The sequence below is a fragment of the Trachemys scripta genome, chromosome 3 (assembly GCF_013100865.1).
Source record: "Trachemys scripta elegans isolate TJP31775 chromosome 3, CAS_Tse_1.0, whole genome shotgun sequence".
Lineage (NCBI taxonomy): Eukaryota > Metazoa > Chordata > Testudines > Emydidae > Trachemys > Trachemys scripta.
This window is the reverse complement of record NC_048300.1, coordinates 115,319,206-115,344,504: the sequence shown is the minus strand read 5'-3', so window position 1 is coordinate 115,344,504 and position 25,299 is coordinate 115,319,206. Positions and strand designations below refer to the sequence as shown.

General features: G+C 38.6%; 1 protein-coding gene across 1 annotated transcript in view; it reads right to left on the bottom strand.

Annotated features, from left to right (window-relative positions):
• Window positions 1–25,299, bottom strand: part of FAM184A (family with sequence similarity 184 member A) — a gene marked incomplete in the record, with an annotated part of 171,410 nt that overhangs the window by 64,981 nt on the left and 81,130 nt on the right. The window contains 3 exon segments of the mRNA XM_034765789.1: window positions 14,970–15,120; window positions 15,305–15,426; window positions 17,310–17,471. Of these exon segments, the coding sequence (XP_034621680.1) occupies window positions 14,970–15,120; window positions 15,305–15,426; window positions 17,310–17,471 (435 nt within the window).

Genomic DNA, 25,299 nt, shown 5'->3' with positions numbered 1-25,299 from the left:
TGCAAAAGGTATAGATTTAACTATAGGTGTTATTATTAAAGGACTGCTATTAGTCACTATAATCAGATCAGTCACTATCAAAACCTGTTCACATACGTATCGACATTATAGATGTAAATTATCGTAATTTACAATACCACCCTCTGGTGACAGCAATTGTTCCACTGCTGTGAATTAGTCTGATAATTCTGAAATATCCATTCTTTTCTTCTTTCTACATAACAACAAACAATTCACATATGGGAAACTAATAAAAATATAGGTTTTCTATACAGTATATGTGAAGTTTTCTTTTGTGTAAATTGCCTCATATAGCAAAACAAACAATAGCATATTTCAATAAAGGGGTTTTAAGCATACATATATACATTTTATAAATAAATATTTGAATGATTCACCATGTATTTATATATGCTAAAAGCACATTTATGAAAGTAAGTGTGTCTCTCTTTGCCTATCTTTACAGTAACAGGATCTTCTAGCTTCCCGTTTGGTTTCTCCCTATACTGAGGATGCAAGACAAAACACAGATAACTCCTTGAACACAAAGATATACATAGTACTTTGAACTTGCAATCTTGTCAACTAGGTCTTTCAAGAGATTAAAAATTGACAGATATAAATAATAGAAGAAAATTTAGTAATCAAACTGCAATTAAGATTTGTATTACAAACAGCAAACTATAATATAGCATCATTAACTTCATGCTTTATAAAAAGCTTCACAATGTGCAAATATATTGCCTGCAAGATTGCTTTAACATAATAAAAAATGCTGCAGAAATTATGTAGCGTTTGATGTCGGATGATATGTGCACTTATACAGATGAATGGATGCAGCACAGAAGCTTTTATTAACCAAATGCATACATATCCTCATCTCTAATATCATCATGTATTTGACTTCAGAGTTTAAAGCAACATTGTAAGGTATGCAAGTTTAGAAGTGCAAGCATGCCCTTGTGTACAAGTTGTAAGTGTAGCTCACTTACATTGCTGATAGATTTATGCAAAGCTTCACCGAGACAGTGCCGCTATGAAGAAAAGATCACAGGAATAAAGGGAAACATTCAGAAATCAACTAAGTAAAAGAAAAAGGGATAAAGAAGGGAGAGTAAAACACAGAACATTAATTATAATTTGACCAGGGAAAAATAAGTTGAAAACTGTTTGGAAAAAAAATTAGACAGACAAAAAATTTTGCAATGACTTACTGCAAAATCACTGAACACAGAACACAAGGTAGCATACTCATGAGGTGAAAAACTGTTTCATTTCCTATCTCATATTTCAAATATCCAGGATATCAGTATCCCTTTCAGTGTAATATAATGTTCCTCTTATGTAACTGAACCATTTTTGCATTTAACAAATTGATGCATTTATCTGCTCTCAGCTTTAGCTAATGTACTTTAGAAAAGGCTATCAAGTATATACTGACTTTTTGCATTTATCGTCAATCAGAATTACACTTTGAACATTGCAGTCAGTGTTCATCTGTATGCATTTTTTTAGTTAGTAGCCTTATAACATCAAGAGGAAATTTCACAGTCTTATCTGTTTTAATACTGAGAACAGATTTAGTCCTTAATAAAGTGATACTTCTATTAAAGCACAGTGGAATTTTTTGTTTTCTGAAATTTAAGGATTAAGAATCCTTACAAAAGAGACTGGTTTTCATGTAACAGTCCAGGGCAAAATTACTTACTGTATCACCACCTTACATCAATTACTAATGAAAAACTGCAGATATACATAAACATATACTGGTATGTAGATGCATTATATCAATATTATTTGATCATATATATCAGCTAATATATGTGCTCAATATGATAATCAAAAAATGAATGATGGGTATCTTCATAACTGGAAACAGTGTCTGATTCAGACTCCATTTGTCACTTATGTCATTCAAATAGATGGATTTCTCAATGACAACAGATTTTTTGGACCACCTTGACTGCCTTGATGTCTTCATTACAGAAATTTTGGACAATACTTTGACAGAACATAAAAAAAAGAGGAAAAATATCTTTCCACAGCCTAAATCTACAAAAAGGAAAAAGAGAAAGCCTCTTGTTGTTTTATTCAAATTGCAGGAAACACATTTCTGTACAGCAAACTACTATTTCTAGCAACAGTGAGAGGCAGCATGGTTCAGTGAATACGGCACCAGACTAGGGCTTAGGAGATCTAGGTTCTATCCTTAGCTCTGCTGTACAGTTGTGGGCAAATCACTTCAGCTTTCTGGGCCTCCTCCCCTATCTTTTGTCTGTCTCGTCTGTTTAAGACTGTAAACTCCTAGGGGCAAGAACTGTGTCTTATTATGTGTCTGTTCAGTCCCTAGTACAGTTAGGCCCTAATTTTGATTGAGGCCTCTCAGCATTACTGTAATATGAATAATTAACAATATATTTCTGATACTTAGCTGAAAGTGATAAACTAGCAATGTCCTAAGAAATGGGAAAGAAATTCCAGGTAACATTTCTTATTTGGCCTACAATCATGCTGGGTTCTGTCCCATGACTAAAAGCTTAAGGAGCAGCATGCAAGTACCAGTGAAGACACTATGGTAAGTTGACCTAAGCTACGTTGACTCCAGCTACGTTGCTGAAGTAGCGTAACTTAGGTCGACTTACCCCAGTAGTGAAAAGAAAAGCCCTATGAGTCCTAATAGACATGGAGGAAGAAATCTCTTGTCCACTGATTTTTAATAAATCTTGAAATACTGGGGAAACCCCAAAAGACTGGAAGAGTGCTAATGTAATGCCAGTATTCAAAAGCAGGTACTTATAGGTCGGTTAGCCCGCTATCAATCCTTGGTAAAATAACTGAAGCCCATATCAGCTATTCCATAAATAAAGAATTAAAGGATGGGAATATAATTAATGCCTGTAAATATGGTTTTATGGAAAATAGGTCTCGGCAAACAAACCTGATTTCATTCTTTGAGGAGAAAACAAGCTTGGTTGATAAATATAACTGCATAGATGTAAAAGACTTTTATAAGGCATCCGACTTAGTGGTAATCTTAATTAGAATGTCATGTGGTACTATGCAGTATCAATAAAGCACACAAATGGATTTCGGACAGGGTAGGTGACAGATCTAAATATTAGTTAATGGGGAAATCATCATTAACTAGGGGTTCATGTAGGATTCTGCAGGGATTGGTTCTCGGCCCATCATTATTCAACATTTTTAGCAATGATCCATAAGTAAATATAAACTCACTGCTGAGAAAATTAGAGGGTGACACAAATATTGGCAGAGTGATGAACAATGACAACAGAGCAGTCATACAAAGTGATCTGCATTGCTTGGTAAGCTGGGCCCATACAAACAAAGTACATTTTAAAACAGCCAAATGCAAGGTCCTACTGTGACGATTTGGGGGAACTGTCTGCACAAATTATGAATTCTGCATGAGATTATGAACTCTCTATATGTACTTTAACAAGCTGCAAACTCCATTTAGAATGAGCAGTCCTGTGCCTTCTCTACTGTCCTTTTACCTCCATGTTGTACTGAAATTCTAAGAAGTAGTGATACAGGGCTAACAAAAGATGGTTAACAACTCAGGAATGGTCCTCTAATCATATACAAACATCTTAGAGCATAGGCTGGCTCCCACCCAGGAGAACTGGTTTGTTAGGGGGAGATGGTCTGGCAACAAAGTCATCTGACAGAGGGACTGGATCATTATAAGACAGTATGAGCTACTCTACTTGGGGGTCTTCAACCATTTTCACCAGCTCAACCCGTTTTCTGCAGGAGCTGGATGAAGCATGGGGGAAAACCCTGCCTACCTGAACACACAGGGTCCCCAAGGATTCCCAAAGGAAGGGTGAACTAGAGTGAAGTGCACTGGATTCACAGTGTTTGCTGTTTTCTAAATGATCTATACCAGGGGCAGGTAAACTTTTTGGCCTGAGGGGCACATCGGGTTTCCAAAATTGTATGGAGGGCTGGTTAGGGGAGGCTGTGCCTCCCCAAACAGCCAGGCGTGGCCCGGCCCCCGCCCCACACCAGTGGCTGGCGGTGCTACAGCTGCACCACCCAGAGCACGAGGACAGGCAGCTGTGCCGCCCGGCTGGAGCCAGCCATGCCACCGCGCAGCACAGAGCACCGGGTCAGGCCGTGGCTCTGCAGCTGCGCTACCGCCCAGAGCATTGCACCGGTGGCGCAGTGAGCTGAGGCTGTGGGGGAGGAGGAACAGCGGCAGGGGCTAGCCTCCCGGGCCAAGAGCTTGGGGGCCGGGCAAGAAGGTCTTGCGGGCCGTAGTTTGCCCACCTCTGATCTATACTCTCTTGTGCTTTCTCTCAAGTAAAGGGTAACTGTTTTAGACTCCTGTGCAAAGGATGTCTGCGTGCCTCTCAGAGTTAACTTGTGAACCTTCAGAGCTCACAAGGTGCAGTTCTGGGAAGGGTGTGCATACGTTATGGGGGAATCTGAGAGGTGAGGCAGTTGGACCATGAGGTCTCAGATCTCAAAAGGAGGAGTTAGAGGGGGGAGCTTCTGGACTCTGTAGGCATAAGGCACATGGAGATTCAGGGTTTGGATCCCCTCACAACAGTCTGGTGAGTGTCCAAGAGCTCGACCACATCAGTGACACAAGGAATGTAGGTCATATACCTACAGAATGAGGAGCTATCCTGGAAAGTAGTGACTCTGAAAAGGATTTAGGTGTCATAGTGAACAATCAATTGACAATGAACTCCCAGTGAGAGACTGTGGTAAAAAAGGCTAATGCGATCCTTGGATGTATAAACAGGGGAGTAATGAGTAGGAGTATGGAGGTGATTTTACCACTTGTATACAGCTTTGACAAGATCAATACCGAAACACTGCATTCAGTTTTGTCATTCACATTTTAAAAAGGATGTGGAAAAATTGGAGAGGGTGAAGAGAAAAGCCCTAAAAAGACTTGAGGGTTGGAAAAAATGCCTTACAGTGAGAGACTGAAGGAACTCAATCTGTTTAATTTATCAAAAAGAAGATTAATAAATGATTGGATTATGGTGTATAAGTACCTACATTGGGAGAAAGAAACAGTTACTTAAAGGGCTCTTTAACCTACCAGGAAAAGGGATGACAAGAACCAACCACTGGAAGTTAAAGCCAGACAAACTCAATTTAGAAATAAAGTACAAAGGCTTTAACAAAGAGACCAAGTGATCTCGGGAAGTGATGGATTCTCCATCTTTTATGTCTTCAAATCAAAACTGGAGGTCTACAGACTTTAGTTAACCACAAGTTATTGGGTTCATTAGAGAGATAACTGAGTGAGTTCTATGGCTTATGTCATACAGGATGCCTTTTTAAGTTATCTAATGGTCCTTTCTAGCCTTAAAATCTATGAATATTTATGCTACAATCTCTTCTTTGTGGAAGTTGAAAAGTGACAGAAGCTAAAACAACATAACATAACATGCACCCTATACTGGAAAGAGAAAAGTCGACAAAAACACAGTTCTAATATTGTTTACTATATTTATTAGAGCTGGTCAAAATATTTTTGACAAAACATTTTTCCAATTGAAAAATTCCATTTTGTTGAAACCAAAATGTTTCACAGAAACACCAGATTCAATAGCAATTATGTCAGGAGGGATTCTTGGGTCTAGGATGGATTCTGTGACCCTGGTGGTTTTGGTACTAGCCTGTTGTTCGGGAGACCCAAGTCAAGTCCCTACTCTGAATCAGGCAGGCTTATCCCTCAGGTTACAGAGATAGAGTGTGTTTTCTGCATATGCTCTCTCATGTTTTCATTTCAAAACCTCAAAACGTTTTGTGAAACAGCATTGTTTTCTTCCAGACGGCTCTAACAGATACAAATTGTGGAAAAAATTGCAAGATGACAATTATTTAGGTTAGTGAAGTCTTGAGAAGACTGTGAGAAACTTCAGAGATCGCTAACCAAGCTAGGTGAATGAGCAACACAACAGGAGATGAACTTCAATGTTAAATGCAAAGCAGAGGACATTGGAGGGAAAAATTTGAACTACTGATATACCTTACGGGATTCTAAATTAAGAGTATCAATTCAGGAAAAAATAAATCTGGGTGTCGCTGTGAACAGCTCAATCAAGATCAATGTGCAGCTGCAGTCAAAAAAGCAAACAAATGGTAGGCCACACAATGAATGGGATGGAGACTAAAACAGAAAATATTATGATGTCATTATATGGGTCACCCTCACGTAGAATATTGTGTGAACTCAAAATGGATATGGTGGAATTAGAGGAAATTCAGAGAAAGACAACAAGAATGAGTAGGGTCATGGAAAAGCTCACATGAAGCAATAGAAAAGATTAGGATTGTTTACCTTAAACAACTAGATGATTAAAAGGGGACATGATAAAAGTATTAAAAAAAATCATGAAAGGTCTAAGGCTTGTCTATACAGCAAGCCTCTACAGAGGGTAGATCAAGATCTTTTCTCCCTGTCTCATAGTAGAACAACAAGGGGAAATTCCGTGAAATTGAAAGCGGGGGGTGGGGTGGGGGGAATTGATAATTCTACAAATTGATAACTAGACAGTGGAACTCATTGCCACTGGATCTTGCTGAGGCCAAGAATTTAGCAAGAGAGACTGGATATTAATACAATGAAAATATGCAGTAGCTAAGAGAATATTCAGAGTTGTAATAGCAAATGCTAAAACAAGTTTTGGAAGAAATATAAAACTTCATGCTTGGGGGCATCCTTAACTTTTAGGAGTTAGGACAAAAAACTTTAATGGATAACAGATTAGACCACATCTGCCTATTGGAGGATTTCTTGCATGCTTTCTCTGATGCTCTTAGTGCTGGCCTCTATTGGAGACAAGATATGTATGGACTTGATGGGCCACAGGCCTGATTCAGTATGGCAATTCCTATGTTCCTAACAATTTATTACCAAGAGGAGAGAAAAACTGGTACGTAAGCAATTCACTTCTACATTGTGTATGTGATGGCAAATATGAAATACATCTTGAAGTGAAATTCATGTTTATTGTCTATATATGACTTTCGGGGCACAATTACTCAGTTTACAAGTAAACAATGCTGTTATTGTTTTAAACTACCAGTTCCAGAAGTTCAAACTGTATTCTTTCTGGCTCATACATCACCAACAATATTCAGGAAAAAAGCAGGATGTCTTTAACTATCACTAAAGATGTAAAAAAGCTTAGTTATTTACTATGTTTTCAGAGTGTTAAACATAAGAAATGAGGAATCAGATAGGTAACTGGTTCCTGATTTAGAAGGTTGAGAATTTGTGGAAGTGACAGTAGAACCAAAATCCACATCTAAGTGAGGTCTGAAAACCATAGCTTCCATAGCCAGATGGGAGCCAATAGTATTTCTCTGGTGCTATTTTCTGTTTTTTTCAGGAGTGGAATGAGCATATAGGTGTACAAAAAACCTGGAACCAGTTAGAGCATATATTGCCCCTACTTCTGTATACTTTTTGTCTTACGAAAATTAAACTCTCATTTTTTTTCCCTCTTAGCTCTTAAGGCAAAATAATTAACTGAAACAATTTTGAATCTTTGAGTTATCTTGTATGCCTGTGCATACAGGCTGCATTTCCTAGGGTATGTATCTTCCCTATTAAATCAGTATGCAATGTTTGTCTTTTCTTTGATGTGAAGAGCATGAGCACACCAGACATGATTTTCTGGCAGATAAGAGGTGTGTGTGTGTCTTCCTGTGATGAGCAGTGGTACTTGTTCCCACCTTTTAATTCAGGTACATCATTGTGTGGTGTTGTTGGTAAAGATGTGAACAATACTTGTAGTGTACTGTCATTTAGAAATGCAATGAGGTGAGCTGGATCACTGCTTCTTCTTTATTTCTGCCTGGAACCAAACATACTGTGGCATTTGGGATTTCAGATGTGCTCCCCATCTGTGCAGACTGGCATTATTTATGACAAGGATCCTTTCTGGTTCTGACATAGGATAGTCCATTTGAGTCTGTAGGGATCAAATTAGAGAGTCTGGAACACTCACTCTGATGCTTAGTTTGGCAGAGATTGATGGCTGCGAGAGGATGTGGAATCTCTCTAGTGTCTGCAGGTTTGAAAGGCTGTGTGGGCCATTAGATAAGATACCGGACTGAGATTGAGGAAATATAGGTTCCATTCCTTGCGCGACCACTAACCTGCTAGAAGACCTTAGGAAAGTCACTTCACCTCTCTGTGATTTGTCTATCTGGTATATTTAAATCTTTGTAGCAAGGGCTGTCTCTTACTACATGTCTGTACAGTGCCTAGCACAATGGCGCTCCGATATTGGTTGGAGCCTCTATTATTACTATTATTTTAATTATTAATTATTATTATTATTAATTACTGCAATAATAGCTGAAGTGTTGAAGTGGACCCACTGTATGTTTTCCAATCATGATATTTGCATGTTGGTGCTAGCAGATCTATCATACCCGCAATCTTCCTTTCTCTCTCTTCTGAGATTAAGATACTGTCTTTGGTTGAGTTGAGTATGACCCTCAGATGTTACACCCTTTGAGCTGAGATCAGGACATTCTTTTCTTTGTTTATCACAAATCCTTTTTTCTGTAGGAAAGCTATTCACTTTGCCTGTATCCTGGATTGCTTACTACTCTGAGGGAGATTTAATTAGTGAGTTGTCCAGGAACAGATAAATGTAGATTCTCTGTTCTCAAAAGGCCACAACCAAAACCACTAAAACCATGCTAATAACCCTCAGCAAGGTCAATAGATCAAAAGGAAGGGCCCTGTACTAGAAGTACCTCTTGTGGTATCGAAAGTATAGCTAGTTGCAAAGTACAGATATCCAGACACAGATGTAGAAATACATCTCCTTCAGATCTACAGATGACAGAAAATACTAAAGGGATAGGATTGCTATTACCAAAGTTAAGGTATACATCCTGAGCTCTGATTTTCTGGCTTTGAGATTGAAAACAGCTCAACAGGGTCATCCAAAAATCAAAGTTCAGTATGGAGACCACTGAGCCTAATTCTCATGTACATTAAGGGTATGTCTAACACATGAAATTAGGTTGATTTTATAGAAGTCGATTTTTAGAAATTGATTTTATACAGTCGATTGTGTATGTCCACACTAAGCGCATTAAGTCGGCAGAGTGCATCCTCACTACTGTGGCTAGCATCAACTTACGAAGTAGTGCACCGTGGGTAGCTATCCCACAGTTCCTGCAGGCTCCGCCGCCCATTAGAATTCTGGGTTAAGCTCCCAATGCCTGATGGGGCAAAAACATTGTCACGGGTGGTTTTGGGTACATGTCGTCAGTCGCCCCTCCCTCCGTGAAAGCAATGGCAGACAATTGTTTTGCGCCTTTTTTCCTGGGTTACCTCAGTGCAACCAACATTCCCATTGTTATTGCTTCTTGCTGTGTGCTCCATAATATCGGTGAGAGTAAGGGGGAGATGTTTATGGTGGGGTGGGAGGTTGAGGCAAATCGCCTGGCGTCTGATTTTGAGCAGCCAGATACCAGGGCGATTAGAAGAGCACAGCAAGGCGTGCTGCGCATCACAGAGGCTTTGAAAACCAGTTTCATGGACTGGCCAGGCTTCGGTGTGATAGTTGTGTGTGTTTCTCCTGGATGCAAACCCGCCCCCTTTGTTGATTTTAATTCCCTATAAGCCAACCACCCTCCCCCCTTTGAAATAAAGTAAGTATTGTTTTGAAACCATGCATTCTTTCTTAATTAAAAAAAGTGAGATAACGGACAAGGTAGCCAGGGTGAGGTGAGAGAGGAGGGAAGGACAAGGCCAAATTGCTTATTGTAGCCACACTAAAAATCAAACTGTTTGAATGACAGCCTTCTGTGGCTTGAGCCATCCTCTGGAGTGGAATGTCTGGGTGCTCGGAGCCTCCCCGCCCCGCGTTCTTAGGCGTCTGGGTGATGAGACTATGGAACATGGGGAGGAGGATAGGCAGTTATACAGTGGATGCAGCTGGGGTCTGTGCTCTTGTTGGCTTTCCTGCAGCTCCAACAGACGCTTCATCATGTCTGTTTGCTCCCCCATTAGCCTCAGCATCGTGTCCTGCCTCTCTCTTCATGCTCACATAATTCGTTCCTGGCCTCTGCCACTGAATATCTCCATGCATTAAGCTGTGCCCTATCAGTGCAGGAGGACTGCATGAGCTTGGAAAACATGTCATCACAAGTGCATTTTTTTCACCTTCTAATCTGCGATAACCTCAGGGACAGAGATGATAGGGGGAGCGTAGAAACATTCTACAATTCTGGGGGGACTGCATGGTCACTGGTGCTGCTGAATTCGCCACACTGACCAAACAGGAAATGAAATTCAAAAGTTCTCGGGGCTTTTCCTGTGTACCTGGCTAGTGCATCGGAGTTCAAAGTGCTGTCCAGAGCGGTCACAATGGAGCACTCTGGGATAGCTCCCGGAGGCCAATACCCTCAATTTGCGTCTGCACTACCCCAAATTCGACCCAAAGTCGATTTTAGTGCTACTCCCCTCATCAGGGAGGAGTACAGAAATCAATTTTAAGAGCCTTTTAGGTCAACGGAAGGGGTTGGTTGTGAGGACGCATTCATTTTAAAAATCGACCTAACGCCGCTAAATTCGACCTAACCCCATAGTGTGGGCCAAGCCGAAGGCTCCTTCACACCATTCTAGCAGCATGAAAGGACTTTACATCCTCCTTAAAAACCCATTTACACTCCTGAGTGGTAAATGGTAATGACAATCAGGTCCCTTAACATCTATAAAAACAGCCTTATCATTTCCAAGCAGGGAATTGCAGTACACAATTGAGGTAGGAGGAAGCAAAATGGCTGTGACCCAAATCTTTGCTCAAAACAAAAACAAACAAACCTTTTTTCTTGAAGGCCAGAAACCAAAGCCCGCCTCTCATTAAAAAACAATTATAAACAACAGATTCAGAACAATTACAGCCCTTTTAGAAAAAAAACAATCAAAAATGACCGAGTACCTCCAGCCACACTATAATAAAATTAGCTACACAAAAGCCTGAAATATGTAGTTACCTCAACATTTGCCCATTTTTTAGACATGGACTGACTTCTTAAGGTCATTTAACATAAGGTTAGGTCCAACTTCATTCCAGAAATACAAACAACTTATTAAAGTGGCCTACACTATCACTTCACACACAGAGCACTTGTATGAAGAGATCTTCCTTCTTATTATTTGTTAGCTTTACATACTGAAATCACCTAAAACGGTCAAAAGTAGATGATTATTAGAACTACAGAAAGAAGACTGACAGAATCAGAAAAAAGCTACACAGAGCTACAGCAAAATCCCTTTGCCAATCACAGAGAAACAAGATGAAAATACTTAATCCATTTCAAGGTGAGAGTATGGGATGCAGAAAACTAAAGCAAAGCTGTCAGAGCCAGAAGTAAAAAACCCTGAATGCCCAATATGAAGAACTAAACCCACCAGACAAGATCACAGTCCATAAAATTCCCCAGCAAGGTCAGCCTTTACTAGAATAGAGTCAATAGCACACAAGAATCCCAACTGAGGATCTGTTTATGAAAAAACAACAAGTGAAGAAAAATGGAAAATGTCTTTTGCATTGTTTTAGCTTCTAATTAGTCATCTGTCTCCACACGCTGTAACTCTTATTTTGTGTAGCTGGGCACAGGTGAATGAACGTAAAAGAGAGAATAAGCATTTTAACATATACAAGTTGTCTCCTACGCCCACAATTCTCTTCTTACCCTGAGAATAACCTCTCTTCCCTTTTACCATTATTTTTCTGGATTTCTCTGTTCCAAAATCTTATTCAGGAAAAGAAAAAAAATCCCAAAAGTACATGCTCATTTCCAACAGTCATAAACTGGTATTTTTACACTCCAGAAAAACAGGCAAGCTTTATTACAACTAGGCTATCAAGTGATTAAAAAAATTAATCACAATTAATCATGTGATTAAAAAAATTAATCGTGATTAATTGTGCTGTTAAACAATAGAATTTCATTTATTTAAATATTTGTGGATGTTTTCTACATTTCCAAATATATTGATTTAAATTACAACACAATACAAAGTGTACAGTTCTCACTTCATGTTATAGCATACTCCACACCTCATCCCTCTTAGATTTTCGAAGGCACTTCAGATTCCTAAACCTTGGGTCAAATACTGTTGCTATCTTTAGAAATCTCACATTGGTACCTTTTTTGTGTTTTGTGAAATCTGCAGTGAAAGTGTTCTTAAATCAAACAACATGTTCTGGATCATCATCCGAGACTACCATAACACAAAATATATGGCAGAATGTGGGTAAAACCATGGAGCAGGAGACACACAATTCTCCTCTCAGGAGCTCAGTCACAAATTTAATTAACACTCTTTTTTTTTTTTTTTTTTTTTTTTTTAAAAAGTGTTATCGGCATGGAAGCATGTCCTCTGGAATGTGGTTGAAGCATGAAGAGGCATATGAATGTTTAGCATATCTGGCACGTAAATACCATGCAATGCCGGCTACAAAAGTGCCATGTGAACGTTTGTTCTCACTTTCAGGTGACATTGTAAATAAGAAGCGGGCAGCAGGATCTCCTGTAAATGTAAACAATTTTGTTTCTTTTAGCGATTGGCTGAACAAGAAGTAGGACTGAGTGGACTTGTAGGCTCTGAAGTTTTACATTGCTTTGTTACGGAGTGCGGTTATGTAACAAAAAAAATCTACATTTGTAAGTTGCACTTTCATGATAAAGAGATTGCACTACAGTACTTGTATTAGGGGAATTGATAAATATTTCTTTTGTTTGTCATTTTTACAGTGCAAATGTTTGTAATCAAAAGTAATATAAATTGAGCATTGTACACTTTGTATTCTGTGTTGTAACTGAAATCAATATATTTGAAAATGTAGAAAGACATCCAAAAATATGTAATAAATTTCAATTGGTATTCTATCGTTTAGCAGTGCAATTAAAACTGTGATTAATCACAATTAATTTTTTTAATCGCGATACATTTTTCTAAGTTAATTGCATGAGTTAACTGTGATTTAATTGACAGCCCTAAATACAACACATCTTGTTAAGTATCAAACATAATTAAAGTTTTTTTTAAAACACAAATAATAAAACACACACACACACACACACACACACACACACACAAAGTTTAGCATGTTTTGGCCAATGTATCACTTTTTAAATTGAGCGCCTTTTGGGAATGAAACTAAGAATGTGCCATTTACAAGCTGAAAAAATGGGAATAAAATGAGTCTTTGAAAATACTACTACTCAAAATGAGAATGAACTTAAAAATGAGAAACAAAAGTCCTTGATTACATTCAAGTTGTAAAAAGTAATTTAGGTCAAGATTTTCAGAAGCCTCCACCTTTATGGGCACAAATGATAGCATTTACAAACTTAACTTTCCTACAGTGTATAAAATCAGGTAATTAGATGGGGAAATACTAACATACGCACCCATAATTAATTGTGAGCACAAAGCTGCACACTTAAGTTTTTGAGCTCTCAAATTTGAAGCCATGGCTGAAGCGGTCACAATACAGGCACAAAAATAACATATGTTTACTAAATAATTTCCAAAAAGCTATTCCTTTCTGTCATTAAAATTATGTTTGGCCTTCTCTTATCCTTATTTTTCATCCAAGTAGTCTATCAAATCAATGCTACTTCACTACTGGCATTGCAAGAAAGTATAAAACAAAGAATTTGTGTGAATGATTAAAAGGGGGAAGCACTGTATTATAGTAAATATTAGCATGAATACACACAGTAGCTGCAATTAAAAAGGCAGCATTTACAAAGATTACCACACAGTAGTATCTGAGATTACTATAGTTTCCCCCTATATTTAGGGCAGGAGATAGCTGTAGTAAATGTGTGGTGATACTGGTAATTGGCAAATTTTTGACTTTTTTAATGGTTTCTACTGTACCAGCAATGTAAACATGTATGATACCTTCAAATAATTACAAATCTAACTAAGCAATATAACATACTGTGACAAAGTTCCTCCTCTATCTTGGTGGGTCCTGCGCTTATTGGTGGATTTTCTTGCCTCAGAGATTCACCGTGTGGATTGGGGAACAGCCCAGAGACCTTCCCCTCTGGAAGAACCCACAGTCCAGGTCAATTCGGAGGTTTGGGGGGAACCCGGGCCCGCCCTCTACGCCGGGTTCCAGCCCAGGGCCCTGTGGACTGCAGCTGTCTATAGTGCCTCCTGTAACAGCTGCATGACAGCTACAACTCCCTGGGCTACTTTCCCATGGCCTCCTCCAAATACCTTCCTTATTCTCACCACAGGACCTTCCTCCTGGTGTCTGATAATGCTTGTGCTCCTCAGTCCTCCAGCAGCACACCCTCTCACTCTTAGCTCCTTGCACCTCTTGCTCCCAGCTCCTCACACTCACACCACAAACTGAAATGAGCTCCTTTTTAAAACCCAGGTGCCCTGATTAGCCTGCCTTAATTGATTCTAGACTCTTCTTCTTAATTGGCTCCAGGTGTCCTAATTAGCCTGCCTGCCTTAACTGGTTCTAGCAGGTTCCTGATTACTCTAGTGCAGCCCCTGCTCTGGTCACTCAAGGAACAGAAAACTACTCATCCAGTGACCAGCATATTTGCCCTCTACCAGACTCCTGTACCCCACTAGTCTGGGTCTGTCACAATACATAAATACCTACAACAAGAAACATTAATAGGTAGAGAGGCAGAAATCCACAGAGCGGGGATAACAAAACAGTTTCTTCATGTTCAGTAACACAAGAGTAAATACTCTTTCTCATCATTTTAATGAGTAAGAAAAAATTTGTCATTAATCAGTATTGTTATTTTTGAGTAACCTGTAATGAGTTACCATCATCCAAATTACTCCTAGAAACAAGTTTTATACTGCTTTCATACAATTAGTCAGTAATAAACCATCAGCAGCCTAAATCCAAATTATAACATTCCTCTGATACTGAACTAGCCATTCTAGTTACCTGGTCTAAAAGATCTTCCACCTTCTTTTGCCATCCATCCCTGGCAGCATTTTTTTCGTGTTCTTTCAGTTGCAAGAGCTGAGTCATGGCTGCCTTTTTATCCTCTTCATGCTGAAGCCTCAACTCTTCACGAAGTTTACTACATTCCTGTCTGAAAGCAAAAGTAACATAACTAAAACATGATCTAGCCTTTCATTAAGAAGTATTTATTGAGAAGTGAATTTGAAATGCTTATATAATTACAAAAAATCTTTGCTGTACATTGCATTAATAATGACTTGTTGCATTTAATGCATGCTTTTCTTTCCTATTTAAAACAAAGAAAAAACACTTGCCGAAGATTTTCTGTCCATTTTATTTCTAGATCACGAGCCATTCTGTCAACTTTCATCTTCTCCTCTTCCCTCATGGCAGAAATCTTTGCTTCATGCTGCTGTCTCTCCTGTTCTAGTTCCCCCTGAAAATACAAACTTTATAAGAGACTCAGCAGCTGCAAAAAAATATTTTGAACAGAAATCTTTCTCTGAATCAAAATAAAATTCCTGCCAGTGTATACAACTAGAATTGACATTTTTGGTCATTAAACACTTGTTTACAGGTCCCTTATTTTAACATGATTAAAGTATAAAATAATGAATAAAATAATTCAAAAATCTGACTCCTAATGAAGACTGTTTTCATTGTTATTTTCAATTCCACAAATATTTGATCTATCTGAATTATGCTTTTGTCATTACATTTCTGACAAAATATTTTTTTAAATTTATTACGTATTTGAAATTTTTCAAGGAATCATTTATGCAAGTAATGTTTGTTTGTGTGTATCATATGCGAGCAGTTGGCTGCAAGTATTCAGCACTTGCAATTCAAAATTTGAGCTGTTTTGATCAGATACAAAGTTCACATGGTATGTTTTTCTGTTCCTTGCCTGGCAAGGCATAATTATAATAATCAAGTTTTTGTGGTGGACACTTGTAATCAGGAATTCAAAATTCATTTTTTGTGAACATTTTGAAATATTTGCTTAAACTTCATAGTTACAATAAACATTCCTGCCAGCAGTATTTGCTTTATTTATGAAAAGCCAACTCATAAAGCATGTGGAGAGTATCAGAGGGTTTTTGTTTTTTTTAAATGAATATTCGTGGGACATTTTTTGCAGTATTCGCCCTTCTCTAACCAATACATTCTAAAACCTGCTGAGACAATTGCTAGTACTAACCATTTCTTAAATGTGAACCTTTAAATTTCAGATGCTTATTCTTTCTGAATGCACAGTGGTTATCTGAAAGTTACAAGTTGGAACAAAAAAAGATGCTAGTACTAATCTAGCAACCTGTACATTGAATCTTTTAATCTTTTACATTGGGCCCTGGCAAAGACAAGCATTTTGCCGAATAGGGGATGGGATTATTCACATTTAAAAGTTAAGTATTTGCCTAAATGGTTTTCTATGTAAAGGATATTTTCCATAGCAACCACATATGACATGACAAATAGGGAATTATGATTTTAGGTAGGGAATAAATAACAAAACCAAATAAAAGCTGAAAATGCTGTTTTCCTTTTCAATAAAAATTAGTAGAAAGAAAATATGACAGTATACAATAAGCAAATTGGTCTCTAAATAGCCTACATTTCTGTGACGCCTCAGTAGGTTTTTATAAGGAAATTAACTGAGGGGGCAAGGAGTCTTTTCACATACATACGCACACACATAATTTAAGATGCAAATCCAGTTCACAAAACAACAAAAACAAATTATATGTTTATATTGCAGACTAAGTCAGAGGTTCACCAAACATTATAACTGTTTTTTGTTGAATTTAGTTTCAAGAGAAGAATATTCTTAACACCTTGATTCTCTCTACAATAATTGTGAACCTTTGCTCATTTGCTTTCTGAAACTTTCTTACTCAGTCTTTTAAGGATATCTTCCACTTTTAAAAAGAAAACTTTTAAAAATGACATGTTAATTAGATGTTCATTATTTCATGGTTTGAGCCACATGAAGTGAAAACCAACAAGAGTTAAACACAAAATTCTAGCTCTAATAAAACTACTCAGAGTTGTTTACAGTATAATTTCAATTAGCTAGAGAAAGATGTATTTGTAGCAACACTCAATTAATAACAAAAATGACCCTCTTAAAATATTCATATCTAATTTTTATGTCCTAAGATTTGAAATGAAAAAAAAAAATCAACTTTTTTTTTAAAATAGGGCTATATGAAGCCACTTGTTTAATATATCCATTAAACCAGGTCTTGACATTTAAAAAAACAGTCAGAAAACGTTAATTGTGTTTTAAATCATTTGCTTTCCCCATCATGTGGTTACCTCAACATTATACAATGAATCCGTGGTCTCTCTCAGCCTTGCTCTGGTTAACTCTAGTTCTTTTTGGAGTATTTCCTGGGTTTCCTGAAGATTGGAGATGTGTCCTTCTGCAGTACCAAGGCCCTGTTCACTTTTTCTTACTAGGTCTTGTAAACGACACACCTACAATATAAAGAAATACAATATTTTCATAATTATTACTAATGGCAACCAAACAAAATCAGCCTCATATCTTTCACTCCAAGGATACGTCTACACAAGCATAAAAGACCCACTGCATGGCAAAAGCTGGCCCAGGTCAGCTGACTCAGGCTGGCAGGGCTCAGGCTGTGGGGCTAAAAAAAAAAAAAAAATCACTGTGCAGACATTTGGGTTCAGGCTGGAGATCAGGATCCAGGATCCTCCTCCCTTGCAGGGTCTCGGAGCTCGGGCTTCAGAGTGGGGCTGAGCATCTACACAGCGATTTTTCAACCCTGGAGTCAGAGCCCCACAAGCCAGGGCCAGTCACGGATTTTTGATCCCTATGTATACATAGCCTAAGGGTTTTACTTTAGTGAATACTATTCTCTTCCTTGTAAATCAGATTTTTTTGTGTGCAACCTATTTTCTCTTTAATATGACTATTTTCATGTAATGACAGGCAGAATTCCTCCTACGTATTTAAATTTACGATATTTGTATGATTAACTGAACACCTTTAAAGGAAAAGGTGCACTTTGAAACATTTTGTGAGGAATTTTACAGAATACAAATAGGAGAGGCTCATATTAGTGTGTTTTTGGGGGCAGACTGCCAGGGTGGCACCCAAACAAGCAGTTAAGAGTGGAAGAAGTAGCGGTGCTCTGAAATGGGGTGTGGAATTTAGGGACTGAACTAGGGATACGTAGCAAAGAATTGAGGTAAGAACACATGAAAAATGGATTGGGCGTTGGTATTGCCTGGGCCACTTTGCACCTGCAATCAGGTTCTGCCTGTCCCCAACTCTCATTTTGACCAAATATGGTCTTGTTCTCTGGGTGCTAGCTCATTCCTTCCCTCTCCTCCCCCATTTGACTGTTGCTAGACTCCCAGTCCTCCTTCTCACTATGAAAGCATAGCAGGTGTTCTACTCCTCTTGAGCCTGGTCTCACTTTTTGTTAGCACGGTGTCATAATTGTATAAAGGAAGTTAAGGCAAAAAAGACTGAATTGAAAACATGACACCAAGGGGATCCCTGGGACCTGGCAGCTTTAGACAGCAGAGTGAGAGAACAGCACGGGACATGTTGGCCCAAGTGGTAGGTGCAACAAGGAGGGCGTGAGGAAAGGATTAGCAGGTGAAGTACTTAGGAGAGCCCCCGCAGAAGCAGCAACAATCATGAGCGGGGGCAGCAGGGAACAGGTGAAATGCCAATGGGACTTTCATCCCCTGTCAAAAGGCTAGCAAAGACAGAGGGAAAGGGTGAAACTTGATTCTGGCCCCAGGGTCTGAGCAGAAGCTGAGTGGAAGGTTGGGGAACAGAAGAATCACCAAGAGGAACTTACGCTACAGCAAAAAGAGCAGCTAAAGGAATAAAAGTGATGGAAGACTAAGTGAACCGCTCAGAAAAGCCCCTGACCACGCAACAGACACAGGGAATTCCACACCCTTACTTGATGTATTTTAACCATTAATTAGGACACATTTTAATACAAAAAACCCTCTAACACACTACAAGAATGTTACATTAAATTCTTCATTTGAATAAACTTCAAATTGTTAGAAGTCAAGAAATTAAAGAGAAAAGGATCTAATGGTGACCTTAAGAATTCCTCCATTTCAAGTATACAGTACAAAGTACAGTAACTCCTCACTTAAAGTTGTCATAACTATAAAGGGAAGGGTAACAGCTCTCCTGTGTACAGTATTATAAAATCCCTCCTGGCCAGAGACTCCAAAATCCTTTTACCTGTAAATGGTTAAGAAGCTCAGGTAACCTGGCTGACACCTGACCCAAAGGACCAATAAGGGGACAAGATACTTTCAAATCTTGGTATGGGGAAGGCTTTTGTTTGTGCTCTTTGTTTTGGGGGTGTTCGCTCTTGGAACTAAGATGGACCAGACATCAATCCATGCTCTCCAAATCTTCTGAACAAGTCTGTCATATTTCAGACCTGTAAGTAACAGCCAGGCAAGGTGTGTTAGGTATATCTTTGTTTTCTCAACTTGTAAATGTACCTTTTGCTAGAGCGTTTACCTCTGTTTGCTTTAACTTTGAACCTAAGGCTAGAGGGGGTTCCTCTGGGCTCTTCGAATCTAATTACCCTGTAAAGTTATTTTCCATCTTGATTTTACAGAGATGATTTTTACCTTTCTTTCTTTAATTAAAAGCCTTTTTTTTAAGAACCTGATTGATTTTTCCTTTTCCAAGGGGATTGGATCTGGACTCACCAGGAATTGGTGAGTGAAGAAGTCTCTCAAGGCTACCCAGGGAAGGGAGTTAGCACTTGGGAGTGGTGGCAGCAAAACCAGATCTAAGCTGGTAATTCAGTTTAGAGGTTCTCATGCAGATCCGCCACATCTGTACCCTAGAGTTCAGAGTGGGGAAGGAACCTTGACAAAAGTCGTCCTGGTTAACATTGTTTCGTTGTTATGTTGCTGATCAATTAGGGAACATGCTCATTTAAAGTTGTGTAATGCTCCCTTCTAACGTCGTTTGGCAGCTGCCTGCTTTCTCTACTGCTTGCAGGAAGAGCAGTCCCTTGCAGCTAGCTGGTGGGGGCTTGGAACCAGGGTGGTCCGGCAGCCCCCTATCAGTACCCCCTATCAGCTCCCTGCTCCCCTAAGTTCCCTGTGCAGCAGCTGCCTGCAGTTCAGCTGTGTCCCTCCCCCCACTGCCAAGTGCTGCTCCTGCCCTCTGCCTTGGAGCTGCTCCCCGAGACTCCTACTTGCTGTGCCGGGGGGAGGGAAGGGAGAGGGGGGCTAATGTCAGGATGTCCCCCTCCCACCCCGCTTACCCCATCTTCCATAGAGCAGGGCTCAGGATCGAGGGAGCTTGCAGTAGCTGCGGTCTCAGCAAGCTGATCTAATTAACAAGGCAGTGTACTTAAGGGAAATGTGCATATCTCCCTCCATTCTTGCTGCCTTGCAGAGTGAGAGAGTTAACTCTTGAGGGCTCAGCCAATTGCTAGTTCATCATTTAGCAGTAAGGGAAATATCCCGCCCTCTGACTCCTCCACCTCAACCAAGCTTCCCAATAATCATCACTGTGTACCAGTATTAAATTGGTTGTTTAAAACGTATACTCTGTGTGTGTGTGTGTATGTGTATGTGTCTTTTGTCTGGTGAAAAAAAATTCCCTGGAACCTAACCCCCTCATTTACATTAATTCTTATGGGGAAATTGGATTCGCTTAACATCGTTTCGCTTAAAGTAGCATTTTTCAGGAACATAACTACGTTAAGTGAAGAGTTATTGTATGCAATCGTTAACCCTGAGCAATGTGACATAGTAGTCCACAAATATTTATTTTACAAATATGAGTAAACTTGGTTTCAATATTTGGGGCACAGAATTAAGATATATATTTACATGTTTTAATTACTAATATTACCAACAGTTATTGGTATTTTTCCTCAACATTAAAGAGGAAAAGATGATCAGTTATTAGTAATTTGTTTTCTGGACTTCCATATCCTATCTAGATTTTTCTCATAAATGTCGATACACAGGCAGCAGTACTAATGAAAAGAAGGCACCTCAGCTCCTCCTGTTCTGGGTCTTTCTTTGCTTCTTTGTTTCTTGGTTTCCTTAGTTATTATTTTTATTAAATATGTATTAAAAATTGAAACAGAGGAAAAACTAAAAGCCAGCCAAGTCCAAGAATGCCAGGAATAATGATGTGTAGTTGCAGCCATGTCAATCAACAATCCCCCACCCCAAACACACCTTCCAAGATCCATAGATCCTACATATGCCTATTACAACCTGTGGTATACCTCATCCAGTGCACTAAATGCCCCAACAACTACGTGAGTGAAACCAGACAATCATTATGATCTCAAATGAACTCACACAGGAAAGCGATAAAAGACAAAAACACCCTATTCACCTATGGGTGAACACTTTTCACAAAGCGACCTACCAGTCCGCATCCTCAAAGGAATCCTGCACAACTCTTTCAAAAGATGAGCGTGGGGGCTTATATTCATTACTCTGCTAGACACTAAAAAATCATGGACTGAACATAAACACTGTATTTATAGCTTATTACAACAATCTATAACCAATTAACCCCCTCTTTTTGTCCTCTGACTGCAGAGGTGTTAATAGGCCACTCTACCTTGAATGGTTGATTACAACACATACTAACTACTTATGCTAAACAATCTGTCCCAGTGTCACAGCAAAATGAAAGGTGGAAGTTTCTTTCTCATACCTGTACAAGTGCTCTGTGTGGCTCAAAAGCTTGTCTCTCTCACCAACAGAAATTGGTCCAGTAAAAGATATTTCCTCACCCACCTTGTCTCAGGAATAATAAAAACACTATTGAATTAGTTAGCTGGAAAAAAAGTGTTAATCAAAATCAGAATGATGAGTGATGATGTATTAGCTAAACAGAGTTTTGTCTAATTCGCAACTGGATAGAAATCTCCAAGGAAACCTAGATGTCACAGGAGATGGCACTTTTGATTCATTCTGAGGCAATTTTTCCTCCGAGGCAATAACAAACCAATGATCAAACATGGTGATAAAGATGTTACTGAAAGTGCCTGTCATCTTTTGAAAATAATGTAAAACTGAAGCCCTGAATATCAGTTGTCCTTACAAAATCCCAAAGCAATTTTTGCAAGAGGCACAGCATTAACCTTGGTATCCTAGAGAAATTTCAATCTGAATAATTAAACTTTGCTTACTGTAGTTTCAACACTGCCCTCTGGTTGCAATTCAAGCAACAAAGCACAAACTCAGGAACTATATTAGCACTATGGAAACAGTTTAGTGCTCTTGCTCTTCAGTCCAGTCAATATTTATAGTTGTGAAAATGATCTCTTAGCCCTTTCAGAAAAAAGCAAACATTCAGGGATCCCTGATTAGGATGTCGCTGATGAAAAACTACTTTCTGTCCCTTATGTTTCCAACTACAGGTATCTTCTGGAACCAACTCTACAGGCACTGACAGGCAACGACCGAGAGTCTAGAGCAGCACTACTATCAAAGCTGGTAAACCAATTACACAGATGTATCATTACCCCTAGTTTACAGATGCAGAGACTGAGGCACAGAAAGGTGCACTGACTTATTCAGTGTCACACAGTAAGTAACTTCACCTCTCTGTGCCTTAGTTTCTCCAAATATAAAATACATATTCACCTTTGTACAACACTTTAAGATCTATAGTTGAAGAACACTATAACTGTTATCCCTCTTGGTGGGACAGGACTTCTTTTAAAAGCCTAATATAACAGGAAAACTGCATTAGTCTCTTATCTGCCCTGGACCATTGGTTAAAAAAAAGTATCATCAGGCTTCTTCGCTGGGGCCTCCTTGTCATAATATTCACTTTGCCTCAGATTCTGGGTAAGGAATCTGTTATCTGCCCAGATCCTTGAGGGCTACACAGGGCCTTGAGGCAGGAAGTAAAAAGTGTTTCCAAGGTGGCCAAGGATAAGCTCAAACTATAAGGCTATGGTTTTTCTGCTTACTTGCTTTCTTGCCCATTATCTTCTTTATTTCAGTCATCCCTTAGAGATGCAGCTAAGAAAATTAAATTGAGAAACAAGGAAGATGAATAAAAAATTAAAGAACTTAAGTGCTACTCTATTTGAGGCAGTCCAAAAAAAAAAGCAGAAAGAGAAAGACAAGTGCTGAGATGAGTAAAGAGCAGAAACAGGAGGTACCAGAAGGCCTTATTTTCATTGGTAAAGCTACCTGTCAGTCAGAAGCAATGGAGAAATGTCTTCAGTTAATACTGATGGAGCTGAAGCTAAAGAAATAAAACATTAAAACAAAAATGCACATATACTTTATTATGCAAGAGGCAAAACCAAAAGAGCTGTTTCTCTTCTCGCATTCTCTCTCTCCTTTTCTAACATATATTACTTTTTATACACCGTAGCTTATTTTTAATTGTCAATAATTTGGTCTCTTTATAAACATTATGAAATAAAAGATACAAAGAGGACCAGTTGTGACTAGCTGCTAAAAATGGCAAAGATCATGTTAGAAAACAGCAAGCAATTTCTGAAAACATCCAAAACCAAGTATATTTCTTCTTTTATTTCTCTCCTATTTTAACAAATTATCTAATTGATAGATGCAAGATATTTCTGATTTTCTGTAGAGCACTAGTGTTTCAACCTCACAAAGCCTGTGACAATGGGCCCTCTGATTTGGGGATACATGTGAATCTCAACTTTAATTAAAAAAAAAGTTTCCATTTTCATTGCAAAGATATCCTTGAAACATTAAACCAATATGAACTGAAATAAGACAGTAGCTAATGCTGAAGGAACAATCAGCAGGGCTCCACTTCTACACACACACACACACACACACACACACACACACACACACACACACAAAGAGTCAGCTAAGTTCAGAGTGTATTTCAAATAAATATTTCCCTAACTCTACCCAAAATCCATAGTTCTGCTTGGGTATAATAGTGTTACCATGGAGGAAATAAATTGTTTATATTTTGCAGAGGGATGAATGGCACACTACTATTTTGCAGCGCTGCTCAAAAACAGTAAGACCAACTCTGTTTCTCAACTATTCCCCAGGAAACATTAAATACAAAAAATTAAAAGTACTGTATAATGATACACTGGCTTCTGATATATTGCATACCTGGTTTGTAAAGTTCAGTTTGAAACAACTTTTTACTACTTTCTCGGAAACCCCTGACAATACTGGTTTATAATTGAAATGGTGACACAAAAGTTAATTATTTGGCACCTCTACAATACTAGATACAAATGTAGTCACATGATGATCTCTTTTTTCCTCCAAGTAGATCCTAAATTATTCAAAGCTATCAAAAGATAATTGCTTATCAATGAATTGTGTGTTACAAATGATGGTGTTTTGAAATTATGGAGCTCTCTTATAATAAGCTTTTTCAAGGTACTGCATTACTTGATTCTATACCAATTTCTAATCTGGTACGCCGGTTGTTCCTGCTGTAAATATATACATTGCTGCTTACCACCTTCACATTTCAACACTTCTTTATCAACGAGTTTTCACACTCTGTAGCACACAGATATATGATGAAACTGTAACACTTCAATAACCTGGAACTGCGTGTGATCTCTATGTTTGCAGTGTTGTAGCCATATTGGTCTCAGGACAATAAAGCGACAAGGTAGGTGAGGTAATATCTTTTATTGGATCAACTTCAGTTGGTGAAAGAGACAAGCTTATGATTTTACACAGAGCTCTTCTTGCACAGAGCCCAGACCTGAAGAAGATCTCTCTGTAAGTTTGAAAGCTTGTCTCTTTCACCAACAGAAATTGGTCCAAAAGAAGACATTGCTTCACCCACATTGCCCGTCTTTATGAACATTCTAGGGTCATGAGTGAGTTGCTATCTTTGGCCATGACTAACAGACAGATGGCATTATGAAGAGAAAGGGTAATAAATATATACTTCCTTTTAGGTAAAGAGACAAAATATTATTAAAAAACGTAAACATATTAACAGGAATGTTAGAGACAAAATAAAAGGATGTAACTGGCATTTCACAAGAAAGTTTCTTCTGCATCAGTGAATATTCAGTGTTGTACTAATTACAGAAAATAAATACAGTATTGTACCTCTTAAAATTCCTTTCCCAGTTTTGCCTATGAAAGTCTAGAAGTAAATTATTGTTGTAAGCAGAGCACCAGTCTCTTATACTTACTAAGTCAAGACTAGAAAGGAAAACCTAGAATAAAGTAAAGTAAACTAGCTACTCTAGTGGATTGGACTTGTGTTTTCTAAATAAAGAATGATAATCTGTTTTGAAATGTTATATTCCCTGTTTGG